Here is a 13,243-nt window from a genome sequence, read left to right on the forward strand (position 1 = left end):
GGCCGGATCATCACTTTGGTCTGAAGGCTGCACAGAACACAGGGAAGAGGCCCTGGACTGAGATACCTGCCTTTAACTTGTGCAGAAAGGTTTCACATCTGAGTGACACAAACACTGCTCATCAGAACAAGGAACGATAGGCAGGGAGACATTCTTGGGAGTTTATTGACAATAGTGAACAGTACATACAAATGATTGACATCAGTGCCCAGGCTGTGCCACTAATTCTCCTTAACTTTTCTAACCCTGCCTCTATGTCTTGGTGCTCCCTGGGCATTCACAGCGGAGGTGGAGATGCAAAGCCCTGTCTGTGATGACCTTGGCAGGTGTCCTCTGGAGGGCCACAGCCTGCTTTCGGAGTCCTGCTGTGTGGCAGTGGCACCCTTCTCGGCTGTAAAGCTGGAGCTGCTGAGGTCACAGGAAGAGGGGTTTCGGATAGGCCGATTACTCCTGGAGTCACATGGGTGGATGGGCCCGGAATAAGCACCTGCTGATCCTCCTCCCTCTGGATGCCTGAGGGCCCCAGGCTGACTCCTTGAGAAGGGGTGGCTGGAGTGAGATTGAGCTGCCCGGCATCCCTCTCATGTACACACTGCTGGAGGCCAAATATGGCATCAGTGATGGAGTTGAGTCCGCGCAGCAATGCAGGAGCGACATCCTGGACCAAGGTCTCCATGTCAGCCACCATCCTATTAATGTTAACCACTGTGCATTGGCATGCCGGCACCATCACCTCAGCCTGAAGATGGACAGACTCCTCCACCGTGCCTTGCAATCTGAGCAGTGCAGCGGGTATCCCTTCCTGATGTTCCCGAGCTTGCCTTTGTAGCTCCAGCAACTGTGACATGACTGAGCTCAGAGGCTCATCACCTGACTTGGACTCAGCAAATTTCTGGCCTCCAGCAGTCCTCCAAGTGCCAGAAACTTGGGAAGTCCCTGCTGCCATCTGTAGTGGATCAGACAGTGTGATGTGCTCACCAGATTGCGATCACAAGGCTATTCTAAAGCTAGGTCCCACCGCGGTGCATGTCTCTGCGCTGGTGGAGGGTGTGGGTGAGTGCTGTGACAGGACTTAAAGGGGGGTGCCTCCAGATTCCTCTTCAGAGGTTTCTTCGAGGCTTGATTGGAGACCCTGGGCCATGGACTCCATCAGCTGTTTCCCAGATGTGCCTGCGGAAGCAAGGGGAGATAATTAAGGCATGGCAGTGGCCTGTGAAAGATGACACATCACTAACAGCATGGTTGCCTGATGGGTGTTGCACCGCTGGACCCTCACTTGGTACAGCACCACTGACCTCACTATCAGCACAGGACCGGATCCGGTCATCGCCGGCCAGCTGGATAGCTCTGTTTTCAAAGTCCTGAGGACCTTGATTTCAGGCATTCCTCCAATGGTGTGCGACCTCTCCCTATTGTTGTGTGCCAGCTTGTCCTGCATGAAGAGATATGGAGAGAATGTAAGCAGGATGCCTGCCAGGCCAGATGATAAGTTTAAAAGCAAAAAACTACGGATGCTGGAAATCCGAAACAAAAATAAAAATACCTGGAAAAACTCAGCAGGTCTGACAGCATCTGCGGAGAGGAACACAGTTAACGTTTCAAGTCCGTATGACTCTTCAACAGAACTAAGGAAAAATAGAAAAGAGGTGAAATATAATCTGGTTTAAGGGGGGGGTGGGACAAGTAGAGCTGGATAGAGGGCCAGTGATAGATGGAGATAACCAAAAGATATCATAGACAAAGAGGTGTTGAAGCTAGTGATATTATCTAAGGAATGTGATAATAAAGGTACAGATAGCCCTAGTAGGAGTGGGGTGGGGGGAAGGGATCGAAATAGGCTAAAAGGCAAAGATGAAACAATGGATGGAAATACATTTAAAAATAATGGAAATAGGTGGGAAAAGAAAAATCTATACAAATTATTGGAAAAAAGGGGGATCGGAAAGGGGGTGGGGATGGAGGAGAGAGTTCATGATCTAAAATTGTTGAACTCAATATTCAGTCTGGAAGGCTGTAAAGTGCCTAGTCGGAAGATGAGGTGCTGTTCTTCCAGTTTGTGTTGAGCTTCACTGGAACAATGCAGCAAGCCAAGGACGGACATGTGGGCATGAGAGCAGGGTGGAGTGTTGAAATGGCAAGCGACAGGGAGGTCTGGGTCATGCTTGTGGACAGACCAAAGGTGTTCCGCAAAGCGGTCACCCAGTCTGCGTTTGGTCTCTCCAATGTAGAGGAAACCACATTGGGAGCAGTGAATGCAGTAGACTAAGTTGAGGGAAGTGCAAGTGAAATGCTGCTTCACTTGAAAGGAGTGTTTGGGCCCTTGGACGGTGAGGAGAGAGGAAGTGAAGGGGCAGGTGTTGCATGGGAAGGTGCCACGGGAGGGGGTTGAGGTGTAGGGGGTGATGGAGGTGTGGACCAGGGTGTCCCGGAGGGAACGCTCCCTGTAGAATGCCGCCGAAGGGGGTGAAGGGAAGATGTGTTTGGTAGTGGCATCATGCCAGAGTTGGTGGAAATGGCGGAGGATAATCCTTTGGATGTGGAGGCTGGTGGGGTGATAAGTGAGGACAAGGGGGACTCTATCATGGTTCTGGGAGAGAGGAGAAGGCGTGAGGGCGGATGCGCGGGAGATGGGCCGGACACGGTTGAGGGCCCTGTCAACCACCATAGGTGGAAAACCTCGGTTAAGGAAGAAGACATGTATGTCAGAGGAACTGTTTTTGAAAGTGGCATCATCAGAACAGATGCGACGGAGGCGAAGGAACTGAGAGAATGGGATGGACTCCTTACAGGAAGCGGGGTGTGAGGAGCTGTATTCGAGGTAGCTGTGGGAGTTGGTAGGCTTGTAATGAATATTGGTGGACAGTCTATCACCAGAAATTGAGACAGAGATGATAAGTTTGCCTGGCGTGTATGGGTGCTGAGTGGTCCCCATGGACAGGATGAGAACAGAGAAGGTGTATGTGAGAGTGTGAATGGTGATGTCCCTTGAACTGGCAGTGAGTGAGGGCACTGTGGATGTGTGATGGGTTTGTGAGTGGGTGTTGAGAATGATGAGAAGATTGACTCACCCTAGCGGAATGGAGAACATCATTCATTCTCTTGCAGCATTTATGGCTATCTTCTTTTGCAGGGCGTTGACGCTGACCACCGCTGCCACTGCCTCCCAAGCCTGGTTGGTCACGCCGCTGCCCATCCTGCAGCCAGAGTGGGGGTAGAGGACATCCTGGCAGGACCCCATGGCATCCAAAAAGTGTCCCAGTGACACGTCGCTGAATCTTGGGGTCTGCAGTCTTTTTGCCTTTCGTGGACATCTTCCCTGCAGCAGTTGTGGGCTGGAAGCACTGAGATGTGTGCATGTGGCTGGACTTTAAATATGGCACCCGGCGTGATGAAGCAGCGAGGTGATGGTGTGCGGGCGAATGAGAGCTCGTCCGCCATGGAAATGACATGCTTCCCGGGAGTGCATAAATAATGTGGCGGGTTTGGGACAAACGGCATGAAAACCCGCCATCGTGGTCGGCAAGTAAAATGTCGTTTTACCCACCCACTACCATACTTAGTGCAAATCTGGGACGATTCCACCCATCATCTGACATCTCACGAGCAACCATCTTTATAGACTTACTTTTCTCCTTTCCAGCAAAACACTTGAGTGCAAAGTGATTCAGTTTCTTGCAGTTAGAATACTGCTTTCCCTATACTGGACATGCTTCCTTTGCTTTTGTGTGATGTCCTCTGCAATATCTACATCCAGTACTCTGACCTTGATCTTTCTGCCGTCCCTTCTGTAAATAGTTCTTCCTTTTTTCCATTGTCTTGTGCTTGGAAGGCATGAAATGCCCCTCAGTATCCTGTAGAGTCTCGTCAGTTCTCCCATTAATACTCTTCAGTTGATGGTTAACAACCTCAGAGCTTCTGCACGTGCTAACAGCTTTCTTGAAAGTAAGTTTCTCTTCTCTTCTCTCAGTAAATGTGCTCTCATGATGGGATCTCTTGTTCCCAAGACAGTCCTATCTCTCATCAGATCAGCCTTCAGCTGCCCAAACTCAAGATTCAGCTAGACATCTTAGTGCAGTCATATACTGATCAATACTTTCCCCGTCTTCCTGAGCTCTCAGGTTGAACATGTAGCGTTCATAAATAACATTTGCGGGGATTCAAAGTGAGTCTTCAAGGCCTCCAAAATTTCACAAGACTGGCTTTTCTGCTCTTCAGTGAGGTCTAGTATGCAATACAGCTTGTCGCACTCTTTCCCCAGCACTGTTAACAGAGTTGCGAATCTTATTTGTTCAGGTTTCATGTTCAATTCAGTGGCACCTTCATGGTTCTGCCATTGAGATTAGAAGAATTTCCAATTCATTTTCAAACCTGCCTTCATCTTCATGGGAGCCAGTACTGGAATATTCAAAGTCATACTGACTCACCCAGCAGTCAATGTCCTGTACAAGGTTGCAGACTGGAATTTTAATTATTCTCTGCTGTTTCTTACAGCAGCTGATTCTCTTACAACTATCAAAATCCATTCAATTTCAGCTGCACACTCCTGATACCATGTGGTATGTAGAAATGGCTTCTGCCTCAATCCTTTGTTTTACCAAAGATGACCTGAGGTCACATGACTAGGGCAAGCCACCATACTCAAAAAGGCAACAGTGCACAAAAGGCATTTCTCCAAACACCACTAGTCTGAGCTAATACAAGTCTCATAATCACTGTCAGCAATACACACTGGACATTAACATGCATAGAATCATAAAGTGGTTATAACACAAGAGGCCATTCAGTCTGTTATGTCCATACTGGATCTTTGCAAGAGCAACTCAGTTAGTTCCCATCCTTAACCCTGTAGCCCTTCAAATTTTCTTTCTTCAGGTGCTTATCCAATTCCCTTTTAAAAATCTGGCTCCACCATCCTCTCAGCACCTTCCAGATCCTAGACACTCGCTACGTAAAAAAGTATTTCCTTGTGTCGCCATTGGTTCTTTTGCCAATCACCTTAAATTGGTGTCCTCTGGTTCTGTATCCTTCCACCAATGGGAATCATTTCTCCCTATCTACTCAGTCTAAACCCCTCATGATTTTGAACACTTCTACCAAACCTCCTCTCAATCTTCTCCTAGAATAACCCCTGTTTCTCCAATCTATCCTCATAACTGAAATCCCTTATCTCTGGAACCATTCTTGCATGCTCTCTAAATCCTTCGCATTCTTCCTAAAGTGTGGTGCTCAGATCTGGACACAATATTCTGGTTGAGGCCAAAGCAGTGTCTTATAAAGGCTGTCTATAAATACTGCATAGAACTGAAGACAGTGAGTAAGACAGAAACACAATTCAGCTACATCTCTCCAAGTATAGTATACACATATTTGTGGCAGGTTTTTAATCTTTACTGGCTGGATGGGTTGCATGCCTGTATCGGACCCTGCCAACTTTTCTATCAATTTAAATGAATGGAAAGAAAATCAAAGAGGCTCAATTGCCAATGTTCAATCCTCCCTGCCTGATTTTCCTCTATGCTCTGCCCAGGCAATATAGATAAAATCTACCCTGCTACAAATAACACATTTAATGATTTAATAACAATACTGAACTCCAAGATGTGCACATAATCAGGATTTGTTTTTTTAAAATCACACTTCTAACATTTGTACTGATGTTGCCTTTTCTTAGGTAATCAGTGGAAAGTTCTCCAATTATCTACACATCTTAAATTTTCAAAAGTTGAAATTTCCATCCCCTGATGCTGCATATTGATTTTTTAATGAAAACAAATCCTCCTGTTTGTGTTACCTGAAGCATTATACTTGTGCAAAATATCAGCCATTAGCAATTTAAATGCACCAACATCCTCAACTTTCTTACTATGCGTCCTTCTGTTGCTTCGCCCAAGAGACCACCAAATGTAATTACAGGAGACATGCAGGCGCAGTACAGGAACAGGAAGGATGCCACACACTGTAAGCTGAAGGCATCCCTGAAGTCACTCCAGAAACAGGGCATCTTCCGTTTGATGTCAAGGATCAAACCCCCAAACAGCCTGGTGAATGGAAATGAATCACTTTAAATAAAATTTTCCACCATGTCAATACATGCAACCATGGTTCTTAAAATGCCACTGATTGCCCATTTAGTACTATTAGTAGTTTATAACAACTTAAGCAGATATGATAAAAGGGTTCATTGTTTTACAAAATATTTATTCCAAATACAGTTTAACATGTTCAGCTTTATAATACTCAACATTAGAAATTTACTAAAACCAATTTCGCTGGCTCTCAAGGCTACGCACTTCAAAGGAAACACAGACCTCAAAAGGATTGGAAATTTGTAGAAATTTGAAATTGGGTAAGTGATGCTAAAGTGAACGGTAATGTTAAAAATAATGCTGGAAATCCACAGCAAGTTGGTCAGCAGAGTGATAATGAACAGCCCCAACCAAAATATTAAACCATCAATCTTTTCCAATTTTCTAATGATAGTTTTTAAATAGAGTGCTTTGTCTAGTTAGACATCTTAAGGACTCAACAACCACAACAACAACTTGCATGTATGTAGCACCTTTAGCACACAGAAACATACCAAGATGCTTCACAGTGGCAAAGTCAAGCAAACATGGACATCGAGCCAAAGAAGAAGCGATTAGGAGGGGCAACCAAAAGCTTGGTCAAAGGGCTTGATTTTAAGGAAGACAAGGTGGTGAAGAGGCAGAGGGGTCTGAGGGAGGGAATTCCAAAGTGCTGGACTTATATTGCTGAAGGCATGGCTGCAACTGGTGGAATGAAGGCTAGAATCAGTGGAATTGAGAGCTTGGGGGTGGGGTGGGGTAGTTGCTGAAGGAGGTGAGGGAAAAGCAAGGCAATAGAGGGATTTGAACACATGGATGACAATCTTAAATGGGGTGCATTGGGGGACCTGAAGGGAATGCAGGTTGACATGAGGGTGGGATTTGGTACAGAATAACCCTTTCACTTCAACATTGAAGTGTTCAGGGTTTGCAGATAGTTTTCAGAAATCTTGTGATTAAGATATGGAAGTGGATCAGCATTTAGGGAGCTTTAAAAATCTGTGACAAAACTTCAAGCTAGGAGAAGACAACAGATTTGCAATGGCCATTTAAAAATCAACTAGAAAATCTCCTCAATCATTTATCTTATGATTTAAACAAGTGATACAAATAAATACATTGCAATGGACTCAGACAGAGTGAGAAATAATTTAGCATGTTCTTTAATGTTGCAATCCACACTGAAATGTAGAATTAAGAGATCCAATATTGTGTACTAACTGAAGCTGTGGGTCTCGTAAAGCTGGATCAAGGTAGGTGGTCACAGCTAGTGTGGTCGCAAAGAGCTGGTATTGCATTTAATACAATGGAAGATTTTGTACTCTATTATTGCTGCCAACATGAATAACAACAACAACAAAAATATTTCTAATGCAGCTTCTCATTGCTAGGTATTGGAATTGTTCCAGATATATAGGTCCTGTACTCTTACAAAAGTTAAATTCAGTTCCTGTCAACAGTGTCTTCTTTTGGAGGGAAAAAAAAGGTTTTTGAATTTCTGGACACCCTGTTGGGTATGAGTATGCATGAGAGTTCTGGATCCAAAACTCAGCAGATGAGTCTGCTTCTCAATCACAAAGGGCAATTAGGGATGGGCAATAAATGGTGGCTTAGCCAGCGACGCCCACATCCCATGAATGAATTTAAAAAACTGAAAACCTACACAGGTTCCAGCAAATATCACACCTATACCATTCACTAAAGCTGTGATCATTTAGCTGAAGTTTAGGTTTGCAAAAAAAGGGAGAAGACAGTAAGAGTCAGAGCATGAGAGTGTTGAGTATGAGTAAGAGTGTGACAGGTCATATTACAAAAGTATATGACCATTTAATAAGTGTTCAATAAACCACAACAAACCTTCCCGTGCGCTGCAGTTCAGGACCACTGTGGCCCACTTGTGGCTCAGGGTCAACATGGCAAGCATTACCATTTGGGATTCCAGGCTGCTTCCGTTTCTCCTATTGTATAAAAGAATGGTATGAATGAAACTGATAGCACAAAGAAACATTTTTACTTTGTGGTTGGTGACTCTGCATGTCTGCAGGAGTTTCGCACCGCTTCAAAGTGATTAGGTGAAAGTGAACTGTTAGCCCTGAATATCACTCTTCAATTGTTAAAATATGTTTAAGGGTAAATGTCTTCCAGCTCACCTTTTGATGGATCAACACTGCTCACTATATCCCACCCATTGTTATAGCACTGTGATTATCATTAAAAATTGTCAGTACCATATGTTGCCAAAAGAACCAGTATCGCGCATGAGTATTGTCTTCAAAGATTTCAGTGATGGCAAGGGAAAGGCATACCTGAGATGGAACATTTTTTGGTGGCTCAATTCGGATGGAGGGGTCCCATTCACCTGGGGGCAGAACAGTCACCTGATCAAGAAATTCATCAATCCCAGCAAGCAAGTCACTCCGATCCTTAGCTTTGTAGGCAACATCATGAAAGATCTGAAATGGAGGCAGAGCAATGATTTTTCTAATTAGTTTGGCACTCTGAAGGAGAAATGCACCTAGTGCAACACCCTGCCTTTTCCCCGGAGTCCTGCAAATCTTCGCCCTTCAGATAATTATCCAATTCTCTTTTGAAAGTCACAATTGAACCTGCCTCCACCACAGTCTCAGGCAGTGCATTCCAGATCTTAACTGTTCCGTATAAAATTTTCCTCATGTCTTCTTTGCTTCTTTTACCAATTACCTTAAATCTATGCCCTCTAGTTCTTGATCCTTCCAATGGGAACAGTTTCTCCCGATCCACTCTGTCTAAACCCCACATGATTTTGAACACCTCTATCAAATCTCCTTTCAACCTTCTCTTCTCCAAGAAGAGCAGCCCCAACCTCTCCAATCTATCCGCATAACTGAAGTTCCTTATCCCTGGGACCATTCTCGTAAATATGGACTATAAACAATAGCAAGAGCATAGGGAGGGTGAAGGGAATTATAAGAATTAACCTTTGTTATTTGAATTAATTTTTGAACAACAGCTATCATTTTTCCATGGGATGAAAGCCACCATTTTATGGGCGACTGGTAGTTGTGTTTTATTTAATAATATTTAATGAAGAGCTTTTCATTTGGCCCCTACACATTGTTGAAGGATCTAATCATCAACAAACCTAGAAATTTGTTTTTATCATTTTAGTATCTCATTTCAGGATCCCATTGGGGAGAAGATGGAATAGTGGTATTGTCGTTGGACTAGTAATCCAGAAACTCAGGATAATACTCTGGGGATCCGGGTTCAAATCCTGCTACAGCAGATGGTGGAATTTGAATTCAATAAAAATCTGGAATTAAAAGTCTAATGTGAAGCAGATGGGTTTTTACAATAATGGTCATCTTGCCTAGACTCCAGACCCACAGCAATGTGGTTGACTCTTAAATGCCCTCTGAATAAGGGACAATTAGGGATGGGCAATAAATGCTAGCCTAGCCAGCAATGCCCACATTTCATGAATACATTTTTTAAAAAGTACTTCATTTAAAAGGAACATCAATACTTCATCACACAGGCCTTGGAGAAAGACACCAATATTAAAAAGTAGAAATTGCAGCCAGCATTGTTATACAAATGCTTATTGCACTCATAAAAAGCTTGTCTCTTTGCTAGTTTAACGGAGGCATTAACCCATTAAAAGCAACACTAGCTGACATTAATTTTTACCCTGTGAGTATGCATGGTGTACATGGAACTCCAGCAATTTATAGTGAAGCTGCATTTAACAGTGGAGGCAATAGAGGGAGCTGTATTCCTTGCCCCCACTTGGCAAACACCAACGGAATTTTAGCCTGCCTTTAGAAGAAAGCAAATACAGAATTGTATTGAAAATAATCCATGGGATTTTGTGAGGCTGACATTCTCTCGAAATATTGTCATGGTGGTACCTGTGCTTCAAAGTACGGTGCAACACAATTGATAGTGAAAGGCAGCCATGTGCAAATTATCTCACTGGAATTACGATATACAAGGAATGAGCAAGCTGAGGTTTTCTTCCATACAGGGATAAGCCTGTTCTACATTCTTCTATATTACAAGGTCAATTGTTTCAATCCATTGTTAGACTAATTTTAGAGTATTTTTGAGATCATCAATTTTCTTGCCACCCTAATCCTACCGAGCAACCGCTTTTCACCTCCAAGGAGGCAAGGAGGGCAAGCTGTAATGCTTTCAGCCTCGCTACCCCTCCCCCTTGTTATATCATTAGTTCAAGAATTCTATTTTAGATTTATAATGGATATAGAACAAGTCACAGCCAGCAGTAGCAGATTACATTTATTGTGGGTCATATTTTGTTTCAAAATGTTCCTAGGAAGCATCTTGCGACATTTTACTGCATTAAAGGTGCTATATAAATTGTTGTCGTCGCTATGAAACTGACAGCAATCCAATTGATGTTATACCCAGTTCACTGCTGGCCCTGACATATCTTTTAAAGAACTTAGCCAGAGACATTAAAAATAGTTTAATCCTAAGTGAGGTAGTGTTCAGGTTTCCAGCTGCAAGAAAACAGCCTCACAATGTTCAGTTCTTCAAATTGCACAGCACAAAAAATCCCTTCAACCATTTTAACGTCTTCATATGCCACATCTCTTATTTCAGTTTTGCCATGCTATTTGGCATACACCTATTGACTTCACTTAAATTACTCAATCTTCCTGAAGTAAAAATTGGCACATAATGTCCACAAGAAGCAGCCAACTGAAGGAGGCATCCTCACCTTTAAACACCTCACACACAAAAGGGACAAGATCAAGGGCTGGCTCCTGGGCAGAAGGTCATGGGGCGAAACTCTACCCTTGCCATGGGAGATGGCAAGCTCAGGGGCTTATTTCCAGCACCAGTATAGCAATTCAATACCTTTATAGATATCCTAGTATACCTGCAAAACATCACACAGACACAAGTTTCCATCCTCCTCTTGGCCATCTTAGTCCTGAGGAAATAACATTCACCTATTCTTGGCATCTGTCCTCTTTTTCTGTAGATCCAACTACAGTAACAGAGAGTATATGAAGAGGAAGGTGATGGAGGAAGAAGACAAAAGGATGATAATAAAGAGGGAAGTGAAGTCAATAAACACAGATCCAAGCTCACCCATGAGCTCCTGCAGAGGCCTCCTGATAAGGGCTCCTCTGGTCCAACTCTCTCCCTGTGTTATTCGCTTCTTCACAACCTTGGCACTTCCAGCCAAGGGGAATTAGATATTGGTGCGAAGGCTTGACACCGGATGACTGCAAGAATATGAAGGAACCAAAGAAGCAGAAAGTGGGCAAGGATGTGGCACCATCCCAGAGGAGGTTGAGGGAAGGGCTGCCCATGGTTCTGGTTCAGTTCAGGCTTTATTGTAATGAAATAGAATATGCATTGGTGTTATGCTTTGTTATTCATGGAGTTTAGATTCATACAGGCAAGGTTGCACTTATTTGGGGCTGACTTATTCACAGGTGATGATTATTGGCATGGCTGGGGAGCATCAAGAGTGATTTTAAAGTGGAAACCCAGCACAGCTTCTCCTTGATTTTTTGGTCACAATGGTTAATTGCCCTGATTATATGGACTAGATATAGATCAAAAACGATGACTAAATTGATCCTGAAGCATCTTATCATTCATTAAGACTAGACTACTTTTTGTTTTCTTTTCATGGTGTTTCCCCCTCTTTTTCCCTTCTCCTAGTGTCCCTACCTCATGTTGCAGTCCAGTTGATAGATAAGTGGCTCACTTCCAGAACTCTGTCAATATCATACAAGCTCTAAATGCAAAACAACGTGCATCCATATATTAGCTTGAATGCAGTTAAAATGCCTAAAGGTGCTTCATAGAGAAGTTATCAAACAAAATTTGACACTGAGTCACATAAGGAGATATTTAGACAGGTGACCAAAAACTTGGTCAAAGAGATAGGTTTGAGAGCGAGAGAGAGAGCGAGAGAGAGAGAGAGAGAGAGAGAGAGTGTGAGAGAGAGAATGTGGGAGCAACAGAGAGAGCGCAAGAGGGAGAGAGAGAGGGCAGAATCATTCCAGATTTGCACAAAGTGTGGTAGCAGTTGGGTAAGAAGGATTTTTACCCGCTGGTCACAATGGCGGCTTTTCACATCGTATCGTCCCATTCTCAGTGCCTCATTAATGATGCATTCCCAGGAAACATGCCAGATTGCTGGCGGGGCAGCCTCTGATTTGCCCACCCTGCCATCACCTCAGGCCTTCAGTAATCCGAGCGCAATATTTAAAGAGTGCCCCTGCACAGAGCTAGTTCTCTCAAAGGCAACAGAAGCTGCTGGAAAGTCATGGCTGCCAAAGGGAAGAAACATGCTGCCCCCAAATTTAGCAACACCTCCCTCTGGTGCCAACTGGATGCTGTGGAGGCCCGCTGTGAAGTCCTCTACCCCCGTTCTGGGTGAAGAACAGCAAGCAAGGTCACCAATCCAGCATGGGAGGCTGTGACAGCGGTGGTCAGCACCAACACCCTGCAAATGAGGGCAGCCACCCAGTGCCACAAGAGGATGAATGATCGTTGTTCCCCCCAGGGTAAGTCACTCTTCTCATCTCTCTCAATGCACACTCTCTCAAACCCATCACGCAACTGCTACCGCACTTCCCAGGTTTCCGGCACTCGGAGGAATGCTGGAGGCCAGAAATCTGCTGAGTCCGAGTCAGATGAGAAGCCTCTGGACTCGGTGATACCTCAGTTGCTGGAGCTGCAAAGGCAAGCTCAGGAACATCAGGAAGGGATGTCCGCTGCACTCCTCAGATTCATGGCATGATGGAGCAGTCAGTCTGCCTTCAGTCTGAGGTCATAGCGCGAGTGTGCCAACGCTGGTAGAATGGCAGCTGCCATGGAGACTTTGGTCCAGGACATCGGTCTTGTATTGCTGCACGGGCTCAACTTCATCACTGACGCCATAGTTGGCCTCTAACAGTGTCAATGGGAGGGGGGTGCAGGGCAGCTTGATCTCACTCCAGCCTCCCCTTCTCCTCAAGGAATCAGCCAGGGGTCCTCAAGCACCCATAGGGAGGAGGATCAGCAGGTGCACGCCCCGGGGGCATTCACCCAGGTGACTCTAGGAGTGTCTGGCCCATCCGAATCCCCTCTTGCTGTGACCCCAACAAGTCCAGCTCCACAGGCCACTGCCACACAGCAAGACCCTGAAAGCCCTTCAGGTCTCTGCCCTC

The 13,243-nt window shown here is 44.7% G+C and overlaps 1 protein-coding gene across 1 annotated transcript in view; it reads right to left on the bottom strand.

Moving 5' to 3' along the window:
• LOC121273232 (electroneutral sodium bicarbonate exchanger 1-like) overlaps nt 1-13,243 on the bottom strand; it is a 595,872-nt gene that overhangs the window by 345,681 nt on the left and 236,948 nt on the right. Inside the window, exons 10-12 of the mRNA XM_041180250.1 lie at nt 8,372-8,518; nt 7,923-8,023; nt 5,864-6,038 (exon numbers count right to left, since the gene is read on the bottom strand). Coding sequence (XP_041036184.1) covers nt 5,864-6,038; nt 7,923-8,023; nt 8,372-8,518 — 423 coding nt within the window. The remainder of the gene's footprint in view (nt 1-5,863; nt 6,039-7,922; nt 8,024-8,371; nt 8,519-13,243) is intronic.

The sequence above is a fragment of the Carcharodon carcharias genome, chromosome X, assembly GCF_017639515.1.
Source record: "Carcharodon carcharias isolate sCarCar2 chromosome X, sCarCar2.pri, whole genome shotgun sequence".
Taxonomy (NCBI): domain Eukaryota; kingdom Metazoa; phylum Chordata; class Chondrichthyes; order Lamniformes; family Lamnidae; genus Carcharodon; species Carcharodon carcharias.